The sequence below is a fragment of the Gossypium hirsutum genome, chromosome A05 (genome assembly GCF_007990345.1).
Source record: "Gossypium hirsutum isolate 1008001.06 chromosome A05, Gossypium_hirsutum_v2.1, whole genome shotgun sequence".
Taxonomy (NCBI): domain Eukaryota; kingdom Viridiplantae; phylum Streptophyta; class Magnoliopsida; order Malvales; family Malvaceae; genus Gossypium; species Gossypium hirsutum.
Window position 1 is genome coordinate 10,484,967 of NC_053428.1, and position 25,837 is coordinate 10,510,803.

Below are 25,837 nucleotides of genomic sequence, written 5' to 3' on the forward strand. Positions count from 1 at the left end.
CAAACTGAGAAGAGAGAAGACGCATGGAGTGAACGAAAAGAAAAAAAAAGAGTTGATAGGCAGAAGAAAAAGGCTGACGGTAGCTAGCCTGGAGGCTAACACCGCCACTAGACAAAAACAAAAATATAAGAAGTTGGTTCGGTAAACTTTTTTGATTAATGTGAGAACGAATTTACTTTAAAAATTAATTTTAAATTATGTAAACATTTTTCTTATTTTATTTAGATAATATAAAAACAGATAATGAAATTAAATATTATACACAAACTTTTATCTGGAGCATGGATGGCTGTTGGATCTACGACTCCAATTCCTTCAAACTTATGTTTAACTTGAAAAGTTCTCTTATTCTTTTTGGCGTTTCAATCGGTTTTAATGAAAAACATTCAGTACAAATATGACACCGAAAAATAAAAAGGATATAAATATAAAATTGTATTACAATTCATATTTAATTATTAATTTATGTAAATATAAAATTATTTTTGGTCTTCATAAATATAAAATAATTTAAACAATTATTTATTACGTAAGCATATATGTAAACCAGTTGCTTACTTTTATTATTATTATTATTATTAAGAAGTTAACTAGGCAGCCATTCGAGAAGGCAAAGCAAAGAAAGAGGAAGAAAAGCGTCTTTTGGCAGTCGCCAAAGGATCATCGTTCGAATCATTTCATTGCTCACTCTCATCGATCAAAAATTTATTTTTAAAACCCCACTCCCATCCTTTAAATCCTAACACTAGAGAAGACAACTGAAACGCAAAGCAGAGATCCCCCTAAATTTGCTTTCTTCTCAAAGTTTTTTCTTTCATCTCTGCTTCATGGCTCAGTCTACTGTATCCCAGGTCCTCCTTTTTTTTTTTCTATTTTTTTATTATTTTTGATTCAAAGGAAAAAAGGAATAAAAGATTACCCAAGAAATTATGAAGGGAAAAAAACTATTAGTATCGTTTCTTTAGCTATTATTGGATTTATCGAAATGGGTTTTCTGCTAGACTGACATTTTGGGTTTATTTTTCAGGTTTCTGTAGCTGTTCCCGTTGGAAACGACATTTCTCTGAGGAGATCTGTAGCTAACGTACGTATTAATTTATCATTCTGAATGTTGCAATAAGATCGGCGCTGCCGGGTGTAGTTTCAGTAATGGGTGTTTAGATCATTGAAAAGCCGAAAGTCCTGAGTGAGAACAGAGTATAGGTCCATAGGATCTGATCCCAAAAGTTTATAAGCTTTTTTGGACATCGAATTTAGACTCTATGGCTGAAATTTTAGTCATATTAACTACTCCAATGGACTGTTGGAGTCAGAATTATGTACGATCATTGATCTTTATCACCCGCAACTATACTTTTGATCATCTTTATAATGGGCTAAAATGTAGTAATTGTTTTAATATCCGGTATTCTCAGAGACTGAGAGTGGCTATGTTCGGCAACACAAGAATAGCATTCTCATCTTTCCTGTCTTATATTACTTCTTTCACGTTGAGCCTCAGTTCTTACTTCTATCATGCCTCGAGGCTGATGTTGAAATGATAAAGTCAAATCATCATCCTTCTTTTCCTTGCTTCTTGGTTTTAAGAAGTCAAAGTTGCTGACAGCAAAATGATTGTATGACTTTTATTTCTTCATTTTTCTTTTAAAATAGATGCTAATAAACAAGTTTAAAATCTCCTAAAGTTGAAGTGTGCTGACAGTAAATGAATTAAACAGATTCAAACTTATTCAGATTGTTCTTCTAGTGACTTTCTATCAGGTTTATGCCTTGAAATAGGTTATGGACACAAGGGTGCTCAACTTCGTTTAGCAGCTCAAATTTTCTATTGTTTCATTAATGTTATAACGTGCTTGTCTGTTATAAAGATGTGCACTTGCTGTGTGTATGCATCTTTGAATGTTGACAATATGCTTTTCAAATGGAGCATTGCTTTTACTGATTTGTCCACATGGTAGATGACAGTATTCGGCAATTTTCTTATGAAGCTGTTTCTTTTATTAAATATTATTTGTGCAAGAACTGAACAAGAGTTGCAGTATTATCTAAGATGACAATTCAGGCTCACTTTTATTTATCCTGTAAGTAAATTTGTTTGTAATACAGAAGCACTTGGCTTTTATTGCAGAGGAACATTATAAGCTTTGGTAACAAGTCATGGGCTTCCACCTTGGCTTTTGATTTGAAATCACGAAATGCACAGAAGAACAAACCGTACATAGTATGCCTGTCAGTGCAACAAGCCAGCAAATCCAAGATTGCAGTTTCACCTTTGGAGTTGGAAATTGCAAAAGAGCCCCCACTAAATACATTCAAGCCCAAGGAGCCTTACACAGCTACCATCGTTTCTGTTGAGAGACTTGTCGGTCCAAAAGCTCCAGGCGAGACTTGTCATATTGTCATTGATCATGGCGGTAATGTTCCATACTGGGAAGGGCAGAGCTATGGTGTTATCCCTCCTGTAAGTTTGTCACTTCTATATATTGCTTTTCTAAATCATTATTGTTTTCAGATGGTTTGGTGCAGTAGAATATTTTAACTTCAATGCATACATGAAAGTTGCCATCATGTTTGGAACATAGGATTCAGATGATTTTTGACTTTCCAATATGAGGATTGCAATGTTTATTATTGCTAATTACAATTCAATATCCTTGTCCAGTTGTATGCATCAGCAGCTCTCAATCTGATAGAATGAAGTCATGTAGTCTTAGAACTTCTTGTTTTATTCTATACTCTATTGATTTCTTCTCTAAAATTTCCCGTCTACGCTCTGTTTCAATTCTGATTTATTCTTGTATCGTAGGGTGAAAATCCAAAGAAACCAGGTTCTCCCCACAATGTTCGTCTGTATTCCATAGCATCATCCAGGTATGGAGATTCTTTTGATGGCAAGACAACCAGTTTGTGTGTCCGTCGTGCTGTCTATTATGACACTGAGACTGGAAAGGAGGATCCGTCGAAAAGTGGTGTATGTAGCAATTTCCTATGCAATTGTAAGCCTGGAGATAAAGTTCAGATCACTGGTAAGATCCTTAAATAAAGTCAAACATCTATGCTAAAGCACAGGCTTTCTTCACATGTTAATCTTTACTTTAGGGCCCGGCTAGAATTTCCCACCATACATTTGACACCTAGTACTCAGATTAATTCGAAAGAAATTGCATTACAGAGCTAGATTCTAGTAGTTCAGAAAATGAAAAGACCGTTTCTCCTCTGTTGCTAGTTTTTATTGTCCTGATAGCTTTGTAGGCCATCGGTGATGGTTAAATTATAGATTTTACAGGTTGATTTGTGATCTAACTAAATATCATGTATTAACTCAAGTAGAATATTTTGGCAGGCCCTTCTGGCAAGATAATGCTTTTGCCTGAAGATAACCCAAATGCCAACCACATAATGATAGCCACTGGAACTGGTGTAGCTCCCTTCAGAGGCTACCTCCGCCGCATGTTCATGGAAGATGTTACTTTCAAGTTCAAAGGCCTTGCATGGCTTTTCCTCGGGGTGGCCAACAAGGACAGTCTCCTTTATGATGATGAGTTTACCAAATACCTCAAGGACTACCCTGATCAATTCCGGTACGATCTAGCTCTTAGCAGAGAGCAAAAGAACAAGAGTGGAGGCAAGATGTACGTTCAGGACAAGATTGAGGAATACAGTGACGAAATTTTCAAGCTCTTGGACGATGGAGCCCATATATATTTCTGTGGGCTCAGGGGAATGATGCCCGGGATCCAAGAAACATTGAAGAGGGTTGCGGAGCAGAGAGGAGAGAACTGGGATGAGAAGCTTTCACAGCTGAAGAAGAACAAACAATGGCATGTAGAAGTATATTAGTTTTGGTTTGCGTGATTTGACCCCACACTCCTCCATGCATGCCCTATTTGAAGCAGTTTACCGTAGCCATGTTAAGTCAAGCTGGTATTTTTCAATTTGTTTAGGGGGTTCACATGTAAACCTGATTTATCTTAGTTGTCATCTTACTTTTCTTTGATTAAATAATTGAAGCTAGTTTCAGACTTAATGAAGAAAACTTGAGAACATCCCAACATTTATGATTGTTAGAATTAGATGTTTTAAATACCATCCATCCGGAATTATTTCCATTCTTCAAGTTTTACTTTGGAAGATAGAAATAAAGTACAACCAGCCCTTGCAAGTTTGAATGATAAAAATACTAAATTTGATATAATTTAAAACTTTTAAAGTCAACATTCTTATTTATTATTGTTTTAAATTCAAAATGAACCAAATTATTTAACCTAAATCTAATCTCTATTTAAACATAATGTATAAGTTTTTTTATTTTTTTTATTTTTTTATGGAGTATTTTCAGAACTTGTAGTTGTATAGTTTCTTTTGTAGCAACTATTTGCTTATTTCAATAATTAAAGGAACATCCATTATAAAATTATCGTGAAGCGTATTATTATCCTTATATATCGCGCAATGAAACAGATCACTATCGTGCTCGTCCAATTTATTTAATTATTATAAACTTATTTTTATTTTTATATAATTTTCAAATAAAATAATTAAAAATATTATTTTTGAATTAAACGTAAGACTAGTAAATTTATATTATCACTGTAGCATTTGTTGAAATATTTTTAATATATAAAATCTAATATATAAAAAAAGTTTGATTACATAATTAATTCGTGAAAAATTAAAATAAAATTAATATTTTCTTAATCTTTATTTTATTTTACAACTTAAAATTCATGAAAAACTTATTGTTTTGGCCAGTCCTCGCTCCTTAGTCCTTAGCATCATTCGATCATTACCCCTGTTAAAAAAAAGAAAAAAAAAGTAAGATCACATCCTAAAGAAAATTTTATACTTTTTTTGGCCAACGAGAAAATTTATTACTTTAAATCCCTAAAACTTGTCATTTGCTCCTTCTCTCTCTTACCCAAATCTGACACTGGTTTTGGATTTTCCATTTCAATTCAGTGGTAAGTTTGCAAACTCATCTTTCAGATCTTTCATTTCTTTATCGTTTCTTTGGCTTCTGTCAATGATCGACAAACTTTTCAATTTCATTCACTTTTTGCGCTTTCAAACGTTTTCATCTTTTACCCCTTTTTTTCCCCCAAAATTAATAATTTGGTTGTCTCTGTTTCTGGGAGAATGAAAATATATTGAAATATTAAATAAAAAATATATTGGGTTCTATATCATTCTCCCACTTGTAGTTTTAGTGTTCATTTAATTTTTCTATTTGTTTGACAATAACTGATTTTATAGGTAAAATGTTACTCTGGTATTTCCTTTCTCTTAAGAATGCATTAATTGATTTCGATGCCATGGCGGGAAAAAGCGAGTTGGAGATTGTTTAAAACATAAAAGGAACAGAGAAAAGGCTTAACGTTTAGTGAATTACATAGTTTTTCTTTTTCCTACATTTATCTGATTGAATTTTCTTTTCAGTTTTCAAACCGCATTGTTGGATGATTGTGGGCTTGTAGCAGAGCAATGAATGGAGTAAAAAAGTCTACCTCAGGTAGGCTAAGATTACATCAATCAGTGATTCTCATATTCAGTCAGTTCAATCAAATGATTTGAATTAGATTATAATCGTGTTTTCCATGAAAAATAGTAAGAGTCTAAGGGATCAGATAGCTTGGGATGTTTTGAGTAAATGTCAATAATTTTTGGTTAAGCGTTCCTTCAAAATGTTGCTAATGACGAGTTTGCTATCAACAATTGACAGAAGGAGACAATTTCCCATATGTACAAAATTTTTAATTAGTAGGTATGCATCATGCTTGGGACATTTGTGTAGAGTAGCAAACATTTCTCAAGTATTGCTTGAGGTCTTAGAATATTTTGCGGTTGGCCTGTGGATCCAAAGTCAAATAAAATAAGGTGAAAATAATGTAATGCTTGTCTTAAAGAGAAGCTAATCTTTTGGACTCGGCTTTGTAGAATTCAGTTGTCAACTTATTCTCTTCACTGTGAAGTGTAAAACTTGTTTCTATGAAGGAATTGGGATGATGCTTGAGAACAATGGGATAAATTCCTATCCATGATGTCACTCATTTATTTTATTTTGTGCTCTCTACAATCCTTGAATAAATTGGATTTGACACAAAAGGTGAACACTTATAATCTGGTTTTGTGTTCTCAAACACAATAAACTTAAGGGTTCACTTTTTGGATTTACATTGAGTGTATGAGTTCAGATAATCTCCATTTTTGTGCATTGAACCTTAATAGGTATAATCACATTTCTTTTTAAGGTCAATATGCCTGTCATCTTCCTTAATTTTACTATTTTTTTTTTTTTTGGAAAATGTGTTTCCTCTGCAGCAAAAATAAAATTGAGGGGCTTATTGAATCAATCTGATAATCGCACTTGTGCTGATTGTGGTGCTCCAGATCCAAAGTGGGCGTAAGTTTTACTGTTACGGCATATTTTGCTTATTCATCTCTATTCCTATGCACAAGAGAGATAAGATTACCCGATGAATACATGTCTCTGGCAATTTAAAGGATGAATTTTATGAAAAGCTTAGAATCTAACCACATAAATCACAGTTATGGACATAGTCAAGCATGTGTATGTAGGAATATTTGTAGCACAAGGAACAATTAAGAAAATGACTTGGAAATTGTTTTTTCAGATCAGCAAATATTGGAGTCTTTTTATGCTTGAAATGTTGTGGTGTGCACAGAAGCCTCGGTACACACATATCCAAGGTACTACTATGTTGCATGTAATGTAATATTTTTCCTCATCGAATGATCCCTGATTGGGGAAACATATGAGGGGTTTTCTGTTTGCTATTTATCACATGAAATTTATTTATCTGATTAGAGTTGAAAGTTCAGTACAATTTGATAAATCAGTAACAGTAGATGATCCAAGTATGAGGTAATAGATGTTTACATTGATAATAGAACCAGCATCATTCCTGTGAAATTTACACAGTTGATAGATGAAATGTTTTAGGATATAAATGAGAACAAAAAACAAATCTAATAAATCAATATGCTAACTAATAGTATACTGCTGGCCTATTTTATATAGCCATTTTTTTATCCAGAACATGTGTTTTTGTTTGTTTACGTATGTGTATTTCTTGAAAGCTTCCCTGGGCTTAATCTTTCTTACGTTTAACTGAAGTTTTTCACATGTTTGTGTCACCTTTGTAGAATCTTTTAACTGTGATATTGTGTTGGATTTTCTCATCTAAGGACTTAACTTAGGGTATTTTGGTTTTCTTTTTTACTTTCAATGTTATATTAACATTATGACCTCATTAATGCCTATATCATGCTTAGAACTCCTCTTACATTATCACATGCGATCCTTTTAAACTTTATATTAGTGTCTTGTGGTTTGCTTAGAGTTTCATTTTTGTCATTGTAGCTTCTTTTACTTGCTGATGATTTCAGGTTTTATCTGTGGCATTGGATGAATGGTCTGATGAAGAAATTGATGCCATGATTGAAGTTGGAGGAAATTCCTCTGCTAATTCAATCTATGAGGCTTATATACCTGAAGGTTATACAAAGCCTGGCCCAAATGCTAGTAATGATGAGCGGAGGAAATTCATTAAGTAAGATTTCAGACAATTTGAGCAGTTCACTCTCATGATAAAGTCACTTATATTGGGTGCCATATGTGTTCAAAAACTACTTTTCATGTCCTTACCTGCCTTTTTTCGGCACCTCTTTACCAGTGTCAAACTGCAGTAACCTTATTGAGACCTACTGTTTAACCTAGTCTATCATTGCTCCTTCTATGTTTGTCTTCTGGAAGCATATAGCAGCTTTGATGGATTACCATAGCTCAGATGTTATTTACTTATTTCAAATATTCCTGCAGGTCCAAGTATGAACTTCAAGAATTTTTGAAGCCCAGCTTGCGGATCACATCAGGGAAGGATTCTTCTTCTTCTTCTACTCAATCGAACATTTCTGGAAAGATTTTGGATACTATCCTATCAAATTCGACACAGAAGGTAAATTCATTTGTTCTTTGTTTTTTTGAATCTGATTCACTGTCTTGGGAGCAAGGAAGATCATGCTGCTGCTGATGTTAAGATATAATATGGTCACTTGTTGAATAGCATGAGCTGAACATGTATAGATGGGATTGTTTTATATCATCCTGTTTGTAGGTAAATCTAGCATTCAATGTGCTGGTTGTCTACATGATGTGTATATTTGGTTGTGTGTACTATTCTGTAAAAGTAAGTATACCAGTAAAACCTGGTGAAGGCCCATGTGAAGTGTTGTCTGTTGTGACAGTATTTTTAAGAAAAGGCCAGTATTAAGACTAACAATTTAAATACCACAATATGGGCTTAATATGGTGCTGCACTTCATAACTTCAATATGTTTGACCTGAAAGTGATAACAGGAAGGCATGGTTGAATTTATTGGGTTACTGAAGGTCAAAGTAGTAAAAGGCACAAATTTAGCTGTCCGGGATATGATGACGAGTGATCCTTATGTTGTCCTGACTCTTGGGAAGCAGGTTAGTTGCTTCAAGTGTTTTGTTTTATTCTTGCTACTGAAACTAAAAGGTTTTGTCAAGGCTATAGGTTGTGTTGTTGCTATCTCTGACAAACTCCAGCTCCAGACCTCTTTATAAGTTATGTTATTCCTTTTGTCTGTCTTTCTCTGTGTGCATGTGCATTCTAGGATTTATGGGCATTTATGCTTGTAGATTAATCAATATCGCTTATGCATGTGGTTAAGCTGTTAGTAGTACCACTCCTTTTTTTGTTTTCTTTCTTTGGCACTCGAGGTTGCCAATTTTTTACCCCTGGTCATTGGAACTAACAGCTTAGCACCTTATCAATGATCACACAGCTATTGGCAAGCTGTTAGTACGATTCATTTGGTAGTATTGTGGTTTGAATCAGACCTCTATTAAAGCTTTTGCTTTACTTTATATGTTTGCCCTTTAATTGGCACCTATGTTACTTGAACTTGGTGTGGATATTGGGTATGTGTCTGATATGGGTATGTTCAATTTTTTTCAACGTTTTTCATGTATTTGGTTGGAGGATCTTTGAAAGGTCATATCTCTATACCCATGTCCAGTTATATATCAGACATGGGTTCTTCAAGAAAAAGAGTCAGAGTAACATAGTATTACATGGATGTATCATTTGGAATGCTTTACATGTTTTCTTATGTGTTTGTTTTCCTATCAAAGTAAGATTTAGTTGCTTTGAACAGGTGCCTTTTATTGTAACTAATGATAACATTGGGTGTCTTTTGATCTTATCAGACTGTTCAGTCGACTGTAATATCAAGCAACTTGAATCCAGTCTGGAATGAGGAATTAATGTTATCGGTTCCTAGCAACTATGGGCCTGTTAAGTTGGTAAGTGTAATTAAAAAAAATGTTTACTGGTTTTTAAATAAACATTAGCATCTTTATTTATTTAATATGATTGTTGTGGTTCTACCTCTTGATGAAGATTTGTACATGGTGATGAGGCTGTTTGGGTTGTATTTGGCTCTGTTTTAAGGATATTATTAGGTTCAGGTTGGTTTGGTTGGGTGTTGACTGGGTTTTGGTCTTCCAGGTTTTGGGTTGTTCGAATTCATTTTACGTAGGTTCTGGTTCCTGAAGTTTTAAATCAATTTGACCTGCATGAGAACAAGTTTTCAGTGGGTTCTATCATGCCAACATTTGTTGCCTCTAGGTGCATAAAAGCAGTAATCAGGTGGGACAGTGGTGAGGTCAGGTTATTTCAGTTTAATGTCGTTGAGGTCCCTGGCCATTCATCCTAGTTAATTCAGATTTGGGTTGCCTCTGAGTTATTAAAGTTTAGACTCAATAGTCTGTCTGGTTTTTGACTAGTCAGGTTCATTCGTGACTCCTAGTATTAGAAATGGAAAATATTCCGTATTTAAATCACTGTAGTCGGTTCCACACTGGTTTTGGTTGCACTGGCTGGTGCGCACCATTCCAGTAACAAACTGGAACAACTACTTCTCTTTTCCGCACCGGTGAAAATTCTGGTCTGTACCGGTTGCACCGGCCTGTTTCGGCCAATTCCGGTTGCACTGACCGGGACATTGCGCACCGGGGGGTGCATGAGTAATGTTAAAAAATAGATAAAATTATTATTTAACCAACTTTAATATTTTCATTAATCAAATTTAAAATTTAAACTTTAACCAAGGTGAAGGAGAAACTTCAAAATTTTAATTAGAAAATTAGTGAATAATAAAAAGTAAATCATTTATATAACAAACAAAAGGAGACAGAATTTCTAAATGCTTCACGAACACAACTTTTTATGTATGTTTTTATTAAACTTTCATTTTATATATTTAGTACTGGATGATCTCATTGTAGATTTTTTAAAATAATGTCAGTGGATAATTTTGTTGTTTAATGTATGAGATGTTTTTCTTTCCTTGTTTACTTTAGATTTGTTAAATGATCGAAATTTTATTTGTGAAGTTTATTGATGAGTATTTTATATAATCAATTAATATTTTAGATTTGAAATTATTTAATCTAATCATTTGATATATTAAATATTTTTCAAAAAATCAGTAAATCCGAAACGATAAACCGAAACAGATTGGTACCGATACGTATCAGTTTTAGTAAAAAAAACGGTGCGCCCACCGGTGTGCCCACCGGTGCGGTACTGACTACCTTGATTTAAATTCTGGAATTTAACCATCTTCTAGATGTTTTGCTGGTTACTTTGCATCTGTAACACTTTTAAGAGTTTTATTTTTTGGTCTCATCTCTAAAACCTTAATGTGCACTTGATTTATAATTTTGTTTTCTAGCCTCTCTTCCTGTTCGTCTGATATAATTGTCATTAGTGATGCTGGATGAACCATCTTACTAGTGGTTTCAATTCCCCTCCCCCCCACCCCACCCCCCCCTCCAAAAAAAAAAGGGGGGATAAAAGTTATATGTACTGCATAGGAAGAAAAAGGGAACCTATGCTCGGATCATTAAGCAGACCTCCTCCTTTTGTCATTAACTGAATAAAAAGGATGGAACTAGAAATTTCAGATTGTCCAACAGTAGCACATGCTGGTGTTATTAGTTTATGCAGGAAAATAAAGAAATAATCCAAAAGTTAGCCTTCTGACTAGCTCCATATTTATTGGGCACAATCTCTAGTTAAATATCTCTTTTAGTTGTAACAATCACATTCTTTTTTTGTTGTTGTTGTTATGAGGGGTTGCTCTGACTTGAATCCAAGCTTACATGAGACATAAGCCTGTCTAGCCACTGCATCAAGAAGTTTTTGAAGCTGTAACTATTGCTCTGTTATGAATTGCCACGTTTGGTCTCACTTAACTAGGAGTTTCACATAATAACAACTTCTAGATTAGAAGGTCACTTTGTCAACTTTCTGCTATTATCAGTTATGCTGCTACGGCTATTCATTTTCTTTTTTTGAAGTACCTATGTCCAGCACCCATATCTGATATGGATCCAGACAGGTATGGGATTATGATTCTCCGAATACATGAAAATCTTGGTCAAAATCTAACAGACCTGTGTCAGGTACATACCTTGTCTGATGCTCAACCGAGCCTGAGTAATGTGGCTACACACCTTTTAATGCTTTGACATTGTTATGCTAGTTTCGTCTAAAGTTTCTTTACGTACAACTTTTGTTATTTGCATTATTCATTCATTCATTCATATGGTATTTCCTGCCATCTTAAGCATAATTACTATGAGTTTTTCTAATCTGTTGGACTTCCACACTGTAGCAAGTATATGATCATGACACGTTCTCAGCTGATGATATAATGGGAGAAGCAGAGATTGATATCCAGCCCTTGATAACATCTGCAACATCATATGGGAACCCGGAAATGTTTGGGAATATGCAGATCGGAAAATGGCTGCAGTCCCATGATAATGCCCTTATGGAGGATAGCATCGTCAACATCATTGATGGGAAGGTGAAACAAGATGTATCACTCAAGCTCCAAAATGTTGAATGTGGAGAACTTTATCTAGAATTAGAGTGGCTGCCTCTTGATCAGTAAGCATATGTTGTGTAACTTCAGACATACCATTGCCTGGGATTTGGCTTCAATTTGCTCTGTCGCTGCTAATTTTGAATTTGGGCAATAATTTTTTTGAAGTGCACATTTTATTTGGAGTTAGGGATTGGAGCAATCATTAAATCAAGCTTTTGATTCATGTAATATGTTTCAATAAATTAAGGACTGCTTCATGACAGAGACTGAATGTTCAGCATTTCCGTAACTTACTATCGCTTTGGATTGTCTTTTCAACCCCTAAATTCTTCTCTTTAGGACTCAAATCATCTGGATTGGAATTGCCTTGTTCCACTCATTCACACTACACCATCAACGATCTATTTCATATACCTTTTAAATCAGTCGTCACTCGTAAATGCCGTAATTAAAGATCTTACATAAGTACGTGTCCGCTATTTTACATATAGATAAGAGAACAAATATAGGAATATAAAGTAAAAATAAATGAGTAATTTATGATATAGAAATATTTTTTTTGTTAAATTTCTTTTTAGAAAATATACTTAGTTTAACAAAGACTCCTGGTTTTTTGTTTTTTTTTGTTTTTTTAAGAAAACGTGAATTCGAAAAATTTAACTCGGTTAATATCTTCTATTAAGATATTGTAAATATTAAAAAAGGACTTCTGGATTGATATGGGGCAATCATTAACAACCAATAAAATGAGTCCGTGAAATGCCAAAGCATCACAGGCAGGAACTATTCACTTCATCCAATTTTGTAAGATAAGCTGCGCTTTCAACGTTCTCCTTGTTTATTATTCAACTTTAGCAAACAGCTTCATTCAATTTCAGCAGAAAGTGAATTCTCTGTTGAAATGGGAATTTTGTCAGAGGCCCATATTTGCCAGTGCTTCAGCCGCTTGGCCACCCAAAAACGCAACTCCCTCGTTACCATCAACGGGGCTCGCCAGAAAACCGGCCAGCAGTTGGTCGATAGCGTCCTAAGTCTGGCTCGTGGCCTGCTCCAACTTGGCCTCCAAAACGGCGATGTCGTTGCAATCTCTGCTTTTAACAGGTCCTTTCCAACAATTTTCAAGTTCAAACTTCAAGTGTCCTTTTTCTTTAATTTTCTTAACACGGGAAATAACGGAGACTGTCCGGAAAATTTTCTTTCTGCCGAACACAGTCTTAATCTTTCTTTCATCGTGTTAGGTTTGGAATGCTATTTATTGTTTTCATAATGAAGCATTGATTGACATTAGCATAAAAAGTAAACTATAATGCGTAATTCTAAGGCGACAAATTTTACATTATTTCCTTTGACTCGTTTAATTAATTGGTACTTTTCAAAGTTTATAAACTAGATATTGTTTATTATGTTTATGCATGCAAATTATTCCATCAGTCAAACAAAGAAAAGCATGCAGATTATTCTATGCGATGGTGATGATTTTATTTTTATTTTTTTAATTTATTTTAAAATACTTATAAAAAATAAATAAAATTATGAACGTAAGAAATCCATTTAAACTTAGAATTTGAAAATGCTAATTAAATATAATTTTTGTATTAGATGATACAGAAAATATTTATGTATTGAGTAATAACTAATATAAATAATAAATTTTTAATGGATATATTATTTTTTATACCATATTTAAACTACTCCTTCAATCCTTAAAGTGAGTGCTTAAGGGCATTCCAATTCATGTTTTTTAAGTTCTAAATTGTTTATATAGCAATGATGTAAACCAAAGATTCAGTTGACAATAAATTATTTTATTATATGATCTTCGGGTTAGGAGCTCGTTATGCTGAAAAACTTGTTTAGGCGGCAAAAATTATATTTGCGTTTGGATTTTAACGTTAAATTGCTATTTATAAATTCTTTTGAATAAATAACTAGAAATTCTAGCCAAGTTTCATTCTGATTTAAATTCTTGCTGTTTCAGTGATTGGTATCTAGAGTGGATACTAGCTGTTGCATTTATTGGAGGCATCGTTGCTCCTTTGAATTATCGATGGGTTAGTATCTCAGTTTCTTTTACCAGTCGTTCTTATTGAGTGTTTATTTAATTTATTTTAGCAAGAGGGAAAAGTATTTTGTTCTAAACCGAGTTTCTTTGGGATCTTAATTCTTAACTATTAACTAAAATTGCTGCCACATTGGGCTCGAGTTTCTCTTGGAATTGTGATTATTGTGGTTCCTTTGTTTCATATTTTGATATGTCCAATTCGGGATAGGTTGTTAAACCAGGTCACATAAATTTATCATTCCAAGGTTGCTGTTATAACCTTTCTTGTCATGAACTTCTTCATAGGAAAGGAATGTAAAATATAGAGCAAGAGATATTGTCTTGTATGAAATCTTGTCTTATTTCTTGCACTGCATTGCTTTTTTCCTAAATATAGAGCTTTGAAGAGGCAAGAATGGCAATGGTAACCATAAGACCAAAAATGTTGGTGACAGATGAGAGCTGTTACTATTGGCATTCTGCAGCCCGGGGAGATGCTATACCATCTTTAAGGTGGCATGTCTCACTAAGCTCCCCTTCCTTGGACATTATAAACAAATACAACAGTATGTATTTTGCTTTCACATCTAAATGTCACATACAATGGAGTCACATTTAGGATATATGATATATCAAATGCCATGATAGCTTTGTCCTCAACTTTCTAGTGTTAACTGCGGAAATGCTTGTGGAGCAATCTGTAATATATGGATCTATGAATTATTCATTTGCGCCAGAGGGTGCCGTTATAATATGCTTCACGTCAGGTATGTGTTTTATGCATAACTTCTCTTAGAACTTTACTTATGGGTAATATGATTGTAACTCAAGTTGGAATGTTATCCTTCTCTTAGAACTTTACTTATGGGTAATATGATTGTAACTCTGGGTAATATGATTGTAACTCAAGTTGGAATGTTATCCTTCTCTAGAACTTTACTTATGGGTAATATGATTGTAACTCACGTTGGAATGTTATCCTCTTAGAACTTTATTTATGGGTAATATGATTGTAACTCAAGTTGGAATGTTGTCAGCCAGTGGAAACACCAAAAAAGAAGGGCAGGTGAAGGGAGGAGAAGAAACTTACTTCCCTTTAATCTATGCTTTTTCCTTTTTCCAATTATAAAATTTCTCTTCTACCTGCTCCTAGAAAAATCCCAAGGTTATCTATTGTTGCATATAATTTGATTAATCATTGCCTCAAATCTTACCTGTAGGAGTTCTACTCTGCTTCTTTTTGCATCATTAAGGAGTGCATACTATTAGGTTTTTGTCCATACTAATTATGTCATAAAAGCAAGATTCTGGCTACTTTGAAAATTTGATCTTCTCACATGTTTCTCAAACTTGGGACTCTATAGGTGCTGCACATAACGTGATGACCCTTTTCTTCCCTTTATAAACACATATAATCTGGTGGCCAAATATCAATGATGAACTATAAAATTAGAGCGATGTGCCATGAAAAGCCTGTAAATTTGGTCAAACAAAAGACAGATAGAGGTAACATCATAAAAAATCTAATTAGTTTTTACAAAATGCGTAGTACAACTTCTCAGATTTTAATGCTTCCTGCTGATAATATATGGGGAGGACAGGATCCTACTGGCTTGTTAGATATCTTTTATTTGCTAATTTGGTTCCTGAATATTGGAGAAAATGTGGCCGTGTTACCGTAATGCATGATGCACATCATTTCTTGGTTGAGAATATTAATCTTTATTTTTAATTGAGAAATCATCTATAGCTTTTAAGTAATGTTTTGTATTTTTGCTCTCCATATTTCCCCTTTTCACTTTTTTTTTATCTCTTCATTATTTGTCATGAATCAAAGCAAAGAGGAAAATGAAATTTGCATCTTAATTATTAACTTAAGTGTTAAGTTTTGCTTTTTATTCCGTCAAATATTCTTAAATGTGCAAACTATCTTAGTGCTTGGTTTTCATTTTCCTTGGCTATATATAGGAACTACTGGGAGGCCAAAGGGAGTTGTCATAAGCCATACAGCTTTAATTGTACAATCCCTGGCAAAAGTTGCAATTGTTGGTTACAGTGAGGATGATGTATGCCTTTCTTCTAGAAATATGTATATTCATAGTTGTTTCAAAGTCGAGTTACGTGATTAGTATGGATAGAATCATACCTATGTTACTCAGACTCAGGTGTGCGTGAGATACATGTATGTGTCTGACATGAGTATTGTAAGATTTTCTAAGTTTTTCATACATTCAAAGGATTTTTGAAGGTCATATTCTCATAGTTATGTGTCAAGCATGATTATCAGACATGGGTACTTAAAGAAAAATGACAAGTCGGGAGTAAAATAGAACCATACAGCTCAAGGAACAGTGCATCGTAAATTTTTTGGTTTGTCTTTTCCTTTTGGTCCCACTAACCTTTTAATTCTTTACTTTCTGGTTATTTCCAGGTTTATTTACATACTGCTCCCTTGTGCCACATTGGTGGTTTGTCCTCAGCCATGGCCATGCTAATGGTAGGAGCTTGCCATGCCTTCATACCCAAGTTTGAAGCTACACTAGCCCTTGAAGCCATAGAACAACACCATGTGACTTCTCTTATTACTGTCCCAGCAATGATGGCTGATCTAATCTCATCAGTCAGGTAAATATAGATGATTTTGGTTAGTGAGCTCTTTAAGACTTTGATTATCTTCATTTATTCCTCAAAAATAAGTTTGAAAGTTTTATGAAGGAACTGGCTACGTAAAGTTATTCATCATACTTATGTTGCGTGAGTTACTCATTTTACATTGATGCCCTAGGTTTTCATGGGGAGCTTCTATAGCCTCTCTTCTCTATTTTTGTTTTCCCATGGATAATGTCTTATTTAAATACATCTGCATTTTCCTTGTGAATGCTTCATGCTAACTCCATCCCTCAAGTATATAACTTTTGATCTACTTAATGTTGATGATACTTAAGTTATATCATATGGTTGTTTGATCTGGTTGTTCATGTAATATTCAAGGCTGAAGCGAATTCAGAAGGGATGTGACAGTGTGAAGAAGATACTAAATGGAGGAGGAGGCCTATCGGACAACCTTATTAAAGATGCAACCAGATTATTCCCCAGAGCAAAACTTCTTTCAGCTTATGGTTGGTTTAATTTATTCATTTTTGCTTGTTCATGTATTACATAATACATAATAGATTCTACCCTAAATTTTTAGTTCAAGCTAGATGTTTTTATTTATTTATTTATTTCTTCTAAACCAGAATAGGACATCAAGATGAAACCTCTTAGAAGAGTGTTTGGTTATCATGTAACACTTTCCTGTAGATTTCTAAATAAGATCATTGACAAGATTGCATGAAGAGTTTAGATTTGATTATCTCATCATCCTTTTACAACTTTCATTAGGTTATCCTTAACATGAGCCAACTTTGATTGAGGAATGTGAACTAGATTCTTCAGGATAAGGTACATATAAGCTTTTGTAGAGTATTATATGAAGCTAATTTACCAGTTCAAGCACTGTCATATGTGAAATTGCTAAGTAGAAATTCACCTTATGAGCTGCTGTGTGAAACCACACAAGCTAGAAATTGTAGGTCAGTTTGTGGTTGTTCAAAGTTCGCACAGTCATAATTTACATGAATATACATATTTTAGTAGCTAATAGTTTGGATATTCCTTACGTTTCTGGTACATATTCTAAATTTGCTAAGGGATGACGGAGACATGTTCTTCTCTAACCTTCACGACCCTCTTCGAGCCAATGCTCGAGGCATCTGGTACATCACTTCAGATGTTAGCCGTAACTAATTCAAGTCCGGTCAAAGCACGAGGGGTTTGTGTTGGCAAGCCTGCTCCACATGTTGAAATAAAGATATGTGTTGATGGCTCTTCTAATGTTGGAAGAATTCTCACCAGAGGTCCGCATGTAATGCTAAGATACTGGGATCAAATTCCAGAAAAGGCATCAAATTCTGTTGAAGAAACTTGGCTAGACACGGGTGACATCGGGTTCATTGATGACCATGGTAACTTGTGGCTTGTTGGGCGAACCAACGGTCATATCAAAAGCGGAGGAGAAAATATATACCCTGAAGAGGTAAGCATCAATATGGATTCTTATCATTTACTGACCAGACACTTATTCATTTGTTTGATCGTATAGGTAGAGGCAGTGCTAATACAACATCCAGGGGTTCTTTCCTCCGTTGTTGTAGGAATTCCAGATCCTCGCCTAACAGAGTTGGTTGTTGCCTGTATTCGGTTAAGAGAGAATTGGCAGTGGTCTGATGACAGTTTTAAATACTCAGTTCAAAGCAACGAGCTATTCCTGTCTAGTACAATTCTTCGACTTCATTGTAGAGAAAAGAATTTAACTGGGTATGCTCTACTAAACTTTTAACTCCATAAGATAGTTTAAAAGTGCATAATTAAATTTTGATTTTGAGTGTCGAATGTATGTGTGTGTCAGACATGAGTAAACTTAGTTTTCCTTCTAAAGATCATACTCCATAGCCACATACAGTCCGCTGATTCTTTAGCAAAATAAATAGTAAGGATAACATTGGCAATGGGTGAATATGGTTTGTTCACTATTTATTTCCTACTCTTTTCAGGTTTAAAATACCAAAGATATTTATTTTATGGAAGACCCAATTTCCACTAACAACAACCGGAAAGATAAGAAGAGACCAAATTAGAAAAGAAGTTATGTCCCAGCAATTATCTTTTCCTAACAAACTTTGATGTTAATCAGAACAATCACCATGGGTGCCTGGATAGGGATGGTCCAATTTTTACCATCTCTATCAGTCTGCAGGTATGCTTTCATCTAACTTCCCCACTAGACCGCATTGCTCAACTTGTTCTCTTTTTCCTTCAAATGATTAGCTTTAGGAACAAATCACAGATGGAACTAAATTTCACACCTTAAATAAATTCATTTATTATGGCATCGGCAGATCAAATGATTTAGTGTTGTGATACCTCATATCAATGTGTCCTTAACGAAAGCTGACTCCAGATTTTATGGACTAAACTGGATTTAGATTTGAAATGTATGAAAATAAACATCAAATTTTATTTTCTTTCTTTATAACCCAACTAATCATTTAGCATATGTTGCAAGGTAAGAGGAGCTAAAACAATTTTGATACCCCCTTCTTAGGTGAGGCACAAGTATTCTTGAATCCATCATGCATAACCTTTTTACTCGAACTGCCATGGTTTTCCCAAAAGCAAATGTTCTGCATCCCCTTGGACCCAAATGACATTAATATTTCATCTTTGTGCGATTTGCCCAATTGAGAATGGCAACATCATATTGCCTTGATCATTCAAACAATGCAGCTTATAAAATCATGTTAAGTTTAATTGTTTAACATGGTTAGATGAAAATTGGAAATAAAGATGTAATCTATAATTTTCTAAGGATAACATTCATAAGGCATTATAACAAGTTCGGCAACATCCCTCCAAGCATGGAATGATGAAAGCATAACTATACTCGAACTCTTAAGCAAAAATCTTGACCAACTCTCCATTAACCACATAATTTGCATCAAACTAAAAATCAGATAAAACACACACAGTATATGTATATAGTGGGATTGGAGACCAATACACTACAATTACATATAATGAGATTCAAACCTGATTATTTAATAATCCAAAGCCTTTGTAATATTTATAAGTATACCTTTATTTAACTTTTAAACATAAATAATTTAACATTTTCTATATTCATATTATTGTATTGTATAGTTAATTTTCATATGATATAAATTATATAATATTTAAAAATTATATTAAAAAATTACATAAAATATATAAAAAAATATCTATTTATAAAATTGAATAAAAAAAAAGGCAAACGAAGTTGAGGTCTTAAATGTTTAACCTTTTTTTATCTAAACATTCATAAATCTCAAATAAATTTTCGAGGCTACTTATATAGATGTGTTTGGAATTTGAAATGGACATTTAACCACCGTTTGTATAGAGTTGGGATTTTGATTTTAGTTTTTCATTTTAGGCATAAATCATAGTTAGGATTGAAATGGTTTGGAAGATTAAATTACGAATTGGAACAAAACCCATGTTTTTGTCAAAAATAAGATGAAAGGGAGGAGTTAGCAGAAAATGAAATTTCTCTTTCGCTTTTGTTGGGGTTTGGTGGTGGGTATATTTTTATTTTAATCATTTTCATGGGTACATTTTTATTTTAATCATTTTCATGCCCTTTCTTATTAATTTTATCCATCAAAAGTAGATTAATTCTCAATCGATTATTATTAAAAGTAAAAATTAACTAAAACAAAACCTGTTTACTTTAGCATAAGCGTATACATCCCAGTAAGATATCAACAAAATAAATCTCTAATATTTATGTTAATAAACTCTTAGCTAAGAGTTTTTATTTATATCAATACTCAATACGAATCAAAATTTTATTTGAAATTTATGCTGTGTTTTAAAAGAGGGAAAGACAGAGAAAAGGGGAAATTCTTCTAGTTTGGTTGGTAATATTTCACCCTCTGTTATGCTGCATTTTACCAGCTCCTTCTACACAGGGGATGGTTTAGTCTTTTAGTTGGACACAGAGGGAGAGAGACATTTCATCTTTAATCATTGGTTTCAATTTACACGAAAAAAGAATTATACAAAAATTGGGTAAACTATGCTATTAGTCATTCAAATATGTGTAAGTTTTTTGTTTTTTTATTTAACTTAAAAAAATTACAATTTGATCACTAATGTATTCAAGATTAATTTTTTAATCACCAATTGTTAAGTGATTAATGGTGACACTTTTTTAGTTAATATAATAACAATTTTATTCTTTAACCTTTATATGTTTTGTTAATTTAACACTAATTAAGAAAAAAGCTCAAAATTATTTAAAAATTAAAAAATTCTATAAAAAATTCATGTTATTGCAACAACAAATCTTCAACATTGCCGTAAAACTATGGATATGGATAAAAAATATATATCAATTTTTATCCATAACATAATATTCATCCCGTACAAACTTAAATATGATTAAAGACTAATGTTTATACAAGAAAAAACAAGTTTCTGTTGCAATAACACTCAAAGATTGTTAAATATTGAAAAATAAAAATAATCATTTAATAGAATTCAATAACAAACTAAGAACAGAATGTTGGTACCATTTTTTGATGAAAGATGGGGTTGACTTGGATTTTGAAAATGAAAACTAAAAACGGGAGTCGCCACCAATCTTTTTTTGTGAGGTGTGATCGGGTCACCTCGAAAAGTAGTTGTTTTTAATAACCGATTTAATTTTTATCAAAACGATGATTTTGGTCTACGGAATTAAAAAAACGGGTTCGGGAATCGGTTACGCACGAGGAAGGATTAGCACCCTCGATACGCCCAAAATTGGTACCTAGTTGATTACTTAATGTCTTAACGTTAAAAATTGAGAACCTTGAAGAATTTTAAAAATACGATCCTTGTATTAAAACATTGAAAATTTTCAGAAAAAAGGGGCATGTTTCACGTTATTCGAGAAGGAGAATCATATCCAGTGAGTTAGGACACAATGTCTCGAATTTTCGATACGCGAATGAATGCCAAAATTTTATTTATTTGAAAGATATTTTATTATCCCAGGTTTAGGAAAGGGGTCGTGCCCAGTAAGTTAGGACACGATCTTTTCTTAATTCCGGAGATCATTCTAAAAAAAACTTGAGTTTGAAAAGATTCGTATATTTAGATTTATTGTGAAAATCGAAACCCAGTAAGTTAGGGTACGATATTCTCGAATCTAAACACGAAATATTATTAATTCAAAACGAACTTGTTATATCAAATAAAATGAAATACGAAAATCGTAGGAAAAATACGAAAGCCAATAAAATCATAATGCACACAAAACTGTAAGAATAATATGGACAATAGGAACAGTATAATAAAAATCATACTTACAATAAAAAAAGCCATATATACAAATACATTAAAATATTTATTCAAAATAATAAAGAAAATTAAATAAATAAGCAATAAATACTAAATAAAATAATAGTAAGGAATAGAAATATAATACACATATATACACGTATGTTGAAATTATAAAGTATAAAATACATATAAGCAGGTATTAATGTGTTTACGAAAATGAAAATATGGATATATACATATATATACAATTAAAAAAATAGAAAAATATAAATACATATAAGTTGTAAAATAGGTACGTACGTATATATATAGATTATAAAAAAAGGTGGGTATATATAGGTATGTATTTAAGTTAATATATATATATATAACATAAGTATGTATGTATACGGAAAATATGAACCATATATGTAAATGAGTATGTAAAAATATATATATGTATATTAAGATTATAAAATGAATAATAATATATATACAGGTATATGTGTATATGAACTAAAATATAAAGTAACATATACGTATATGAATTTAAAAAGGATATAAAAGATATATTTTAAATTAAAGATTGTATGTAAGTATGTATATATATTTATGCAAATATGTATATAGATATATGGATATGAATATAAGTTGTAAAATATATATAAAGAAAAATAAGCGTATGTGTAAGTTATAATATATATGTATATCATAAAATATATGTGCATGTATATATCGAAATTTGAATTAAAAGGATAATAACAATAATGATAATAATAACAATAATAGGACTAGATTAAAACTGAACCAAAATTTCCGGGCTAAAACAAGAAATAAATTAAGGTACGGGATCGAATTGTGATGCGCGCGAAAAAAAGGGGGACCAAAATGGGAAATAGACCAAAATCTCAAAACGCGGCGCTTCAGGGGACTAAAATGAAACAGAAATAAAAATTTGTGGTCAAATTAAAAACAAAGAAATAGCGAAATAGGACCAAATTGAAACACGCCACAAGTCAGAGGGACTGCGCGCGTAAATAGCCCAAAAATTAAAAACACGCGGATCCTTCGGGTCGGGTCGGGTCGACGCGCGGATCCCCTTTGCTAAAACGGCGTCGTTTCACGTTTAATATAAATACTAAAAAGGCTAAAAAAAAAACAGTTTCATCTTCTTTTTTTAATAAAACAGAGAGAAAACTCTCTCTTTTTTCATTTTTCTCAGGCTCCGACTCCGGAGATGGCCCGGCCAAGGCTTCCGGCGAGTCTCCGCCGTAGAGCCACCGTGTGTGGCGGCCGGAGGTCCAAAATCGGACCTTTTCGGTCCCCTTTTTAAGCCTAGCGTCCCTAGGGTACGGATCTAAGGCCAAATCCCCGAAAAAGAAGCCGGAGACCCGAAGATCGAGGGGAAACCGCTCGTCTTCTCTCCTCCGGTGCGGCGCAGGTAAGGTTTTGTTTTAACTCCTTTTTTACTATCTTTATTTTTATATATATGAAGAGAAAAGAGAGCAAAATAAATAAATAAAAAAAAACTTCAAAACTGAAAAGAAAGAGACCTTGAATCTGCCTTTTTTATTTTCTTTCGGTTGAATCTATTCTTGTTTTGTTACAAAAGTTGCCAAGGAAGAGCCCCTAAAAAGAGTTATATGCATGGCTTTTATAGCCGATATTAATTCCTATTTTTTGTTTTCTTTTTCCTTTCTTTTCTTTGACTGTTGCGTGTTTGTTTCTCTTTGCAGGTGCAAGTGGCATGGGAGCGGCAGAGCAGGTGGAGCAGGTGAGCAGCGTGCGGCGGCCAGCAAGTGAACGGCGGAGTTGGTGGGTCTGCTGGTATGGGTTCTTTTGTTTCTTTCTTGGGCCCGGGCAAATGGGCCTGCAACAGCTGCCCCTCTTTGCTCGTTGTCGTGTAACGATAACAGAGCAAAGACTAAGAAAGGCCCATTTTGCCCGGTCTTGCCGAGTCTTGACTTGTTCTGGTACTTCTCCATTTCAAGTAGTTTCATTCCAGTCCACTAGGTCTTGTTGCTTCGATCCATTCCACTGCATTTTAGAGAGATGCGTCCTGTAGCCTTTATCTTCTTTGTAGCAACTTCAGGGGGACGAGGTTTGTGGTTTTCAATCTATTCCACTGCATCTTCAGGGAAATAAGACTTGATGCGACCTACTCTGCTGTAACCTCAGAGAGATAAGATCCTTTATTTTAACCCACTCCACTGTAACTTCAGGGAGATAGGATAGTGTCTTCGATCTGCTCCGCTGTAATCTCGGGGAGATAAGATCTCTGGCTTCAATCTGCTCCACTGTAACTTCAGGGGGATAAGATCTGCAATTCTTCGGTCTACTCCACTGTAATCTCAGAGAGATAAGACCTGATGCGATCTACTCTACTGTAACTTCAGAGAGATAAGATCCTTTATTTTAATCCGCTCCACTGTAACTTCAGGGAGATAGGATTATATCTTCGATCTGCTCCGCTGTAACCTCAGGGAGACAAGATCTGCAATTCTTCGGTCTGTTCCACTGTAATCTCAGGGAGATAAGATCTGATGTGATCTTCTCTACTGTAACTTCAGAGAGATAAGATCCTTTAATCCGCTCCATTGTAATCTCAAGGAGATAGGATTACTATCTTTGATCTGCTCCGCTGTAATCTCAGGGAGATAAGATCTGATGTGATCTTCTCTACTGTAACTTCAGAGAGATAAGATCCTTTAATCCGCTCCATTGTAATCTCAAGGAGATAGGATTACTATCTTTGATCCGCTCCGCTGTAATCTCAGGGAGATAAGATCTGAAATTTTTTTTTTTGGTCTGTTCCACTGTAATCTTAGGGAGATAAGACCTGTATAATAAACCTAATTATGCCTAATGATCAGGATGACATGATCAAAATGAAACAAATGCTCCTAACTAGACATATGTGAATGGTGTTTGCATGAATGCAGAATTTTATTTTTCCGAGAATGATCTCGCTTAGGTTATCACTACTCAAGGTTTTGTGACTGATGTGCTACAACGCCTTCTCGCTTGACTGATTTTTCTGAAGAAACATTTAGCCAGACTGTCCCCGTTGTAAACCTCAAAGTTATATCCACTGGGACACCAAAATTTGTACCATCATTCTCTCGCAGTAATCTAAGGGTAGAAATATGTGACTTTTCCTCTGTCCTCTTTTATCACAATTCGGGGATATAGGATCTGAACCGTTCTGGTTTCCTACACCATTCTCAAGGTGTCATACCAAAGTCTTATGCGCAAGTGAAGGCTCTTTTCTCCGAGGTAACCTCTTCCTATTGCCTGATGATCATTGCTTGCTTGTTCATTTAAGCTTTGTAATTAATACGACAGCTTGTCATTTTGTTCAATCAATGTTTAGACGACAAAATCTGAAAGGATAGTCTTTAACTTAGACTCTTCCTTCTTAGATACTTCACCCTTTAAACTTGGTGTTTTCTAAACAATAGTCCTGTTTCAGGTTTCTATATTATTTAGAACTTTTCAGAGTAATATGCAAAACTTCTTTCCTGAAAGTTTTATTAGTTCGTTAATCGTTATTCCTATGTAACATGTTTGCAAAAAGATCATAACAATGGATAAGAATAAAGCTAGCTCTGATCATAACTCAAATAAAACATCAAAGATGGCGAAAGAAAGGTAACAAAGAAGTGGATTGAGAATGCGCGTTTTCACAAAAGGCAAGGAAGAAAGAAAGAAAATGTATTTTCAAGAATACACATATGAACTAGGTGCCCCAGTTATCGCCGCTTGAGTTTCTCTGTACAAATTTTCCGAAGACCCTTCTGAGTTTGACATGTGTTCAGGAGATCTGCAATACTCTGTCAATGTTTCGAGACATTGCATATCCTTCCTTATTGGTAAAGCAAGATCATCATATGCCCCTGATCAAAATTTGATCCGCTCAAGTCCTGATGTTCCAATCCTGCCCAATACTTGAGTCGCCCCTTT

The 25,837-nt window shown here is 33.9% G+C and overlaps 3 protein-coding genes across 5 annotated transcripts; all 3 read left to right on the forward strand.

The window, feature by feature from the left end:
- Nucleotides 1-359: 359 nt before the first annotated feature.
- LOC107958513 (ferredoxin--NADP reductase, root isozyme, chloroplastic) lies at nucleotides 360-4,046 on the forward strand. The gene is made up of 5 exons (XM_016894314.2): nucleotides 360-851; nucleotides 1,028-1,084; nucleotides 2,129-2,461; nucleotides 2,807-3,026; nucleotides 3,344-4,046. Exons 1-5 carry the CDS (start codon nucleotides 828-830, stop codon nucleotides 3,838-3,840), a joined length of 1,131 nt encoding a protein of 376 aa, XP_016749803.1. The 5' UTR covers nucleotides 360-827; the 3' UTR covers nucleotides 3,841-4,046.
- A 694-nt stretch (nucleotides 4,047-4,740) lies between these two features.
- Nucleotides 4,741-12,264, forward strand: LOC107958512 (ADP-ribosylation factor GTPase-activating protein AGD12). Its single transcript, XM_016894313.2, has 9 exons — nucleotides 4,741-4,961; nucleotides 5,437-5,509; nucleotides 6,319-6,400; nucleotides 6,633-6,708; nucleotides 7,408-7,571; nucleotides 7,841-7,976; nucleotides 8,378-8,494; nucleotides 9,257-9,352; nucleotides 11,731-12,264. Exons 2-9 carry the CDS (start codon nucleotides 5,482-5,484, stop codon nucleotides 12,010-12,012), a joined length of 981 nt encoding a protein of 326 aa, XP_016749802.1. The 5' UTR covers nucleotides 4,741-4,961; nucleotides 5,437-5,481; the 3' UTR covers nucleotides 12,013-12,264.
- Nucleotides 12,265-12,672: 408 nt separating this feature from the next.
- LOC107958511 (2-succinylbenzoate--CoA ligase, chloroplastic/peroxisomal) lies at nucleotides 12,673-18,920 on the forward strand. Of its 3 annotated transcripts, XM_041113304.1 has the most exons (11): nucleotides 12,674-12,750; nucleotides 12,864-13,047; nucleotides 13,925-13,997; nucleotides 14,385-14,553; nucleotides 14,656-14,754; nucleotides 15,956-16,053; nucleotides 16,419-16,612; nucleotides 16,979-17,106; nucleotides 17,680-18,065; nucleotides 18,132-18,346; nucleotides 18,583-18,920. In XM_041113304.1, the coding sequence occupies exons 4-11, from the start codon at nucleotides 14,403-14,405 to the stop codon at nucleotides 18,710-18,712; spliced, it is 1,401 nt and encodes a 466-aa protein (XP_040969238.1). In that variant the 5' UTR covers nucleotides 12,674-12,750; nucleotides 12,864-13,047; nucleotides 13,925-13,997; nucleotides 14,385-14,402; the 3' UTR covers nucleotides 18,713-18,920. The 3 variants fall into 3 exon arrangements, with proteins under 3 accessions (XP_016749801.1, XP_040969238.1, XP_040969239.1); XM_016894312.2 differs by having other exon boundaries at nucleotides 12,673-13,047; XM_041113305.1 differs by lacking the exons at nucleotides 12,674-12,750; nucleotides 12,864-13,047; nucleotides 13,925-13,997; nucleotides 14,385-14,553 and having other exon boundaries at nucleotides 14,641-14,754; nucleotides 15,352-16,053.
- Nucleotides 18,921-25,837: the final 6,917 nt, after the last annotated feature.

Excerpts from the sequence above, each read along its gene's own strand:
- LOC107958511 (XM_016894312.2), top strand. The coding sequence starts at position 12,848 with ATGGGAATTTTGTCAGAGGCCCATATTTGCCAGTGCTTCAGCCGCTTG. Across the intron at positions 17,107-17,679 it reads AAAACTTCTTTCAGCTTATG|GGATGACGGAGACATGTTCT; the intron begins GTTGGTTTAATT and ends AAATTTGCTAAG. Across the intron at positions 18,347-18,582 it reads AGAGAAAAGAATTTAACTGG|GTTTAAAATACCAAAGATAT; the intron begins GTATGCTCTACT and ends TACTCTTTTCAG.
- LOC107958512 (XM_016894313.2), top strand. The coding sequence starts at position 5,482 with ATGAATGGAGTAAAAAAGTCTACCTCAG. Across the intron at positions 7,977-8,377 it reads TATCAAATTCGACACAGAAG|GAAGGCATGGTTGAATTTAT; the intron begins GTAAATTCATTT and ends AAGTGATAACAG. Across the intron at positions 8,495-9,256 it reads TCCTGACTCTTGGGAAGCAG|ACTGTTCAGTCGACTGTAAT; the intron begins GTTAGTTGCTTC and ends TGATCTTATCAG.
- LOC107958513 (XM_016894314.2), top strand. The coding sequence starts at position 828 with ATGGCTCAGTCTACTGTATCCCAG. Across the intron at positions 1,085-2,128 it reads TGAGGAGATCTGTAGCTAAC|AGGAACATTATAAGCTTTGG; the intron begins GTACGTATTAAT and ends CTTTTATTGCAG. Across the intron at positions 3,027-3,343 it reads AGATAAAGTTCAGATCACTG|GCCCTTCTGGCAAGATAATG; the intron begins GTAAGATCCTTA and ends ATATTTTGGCAG.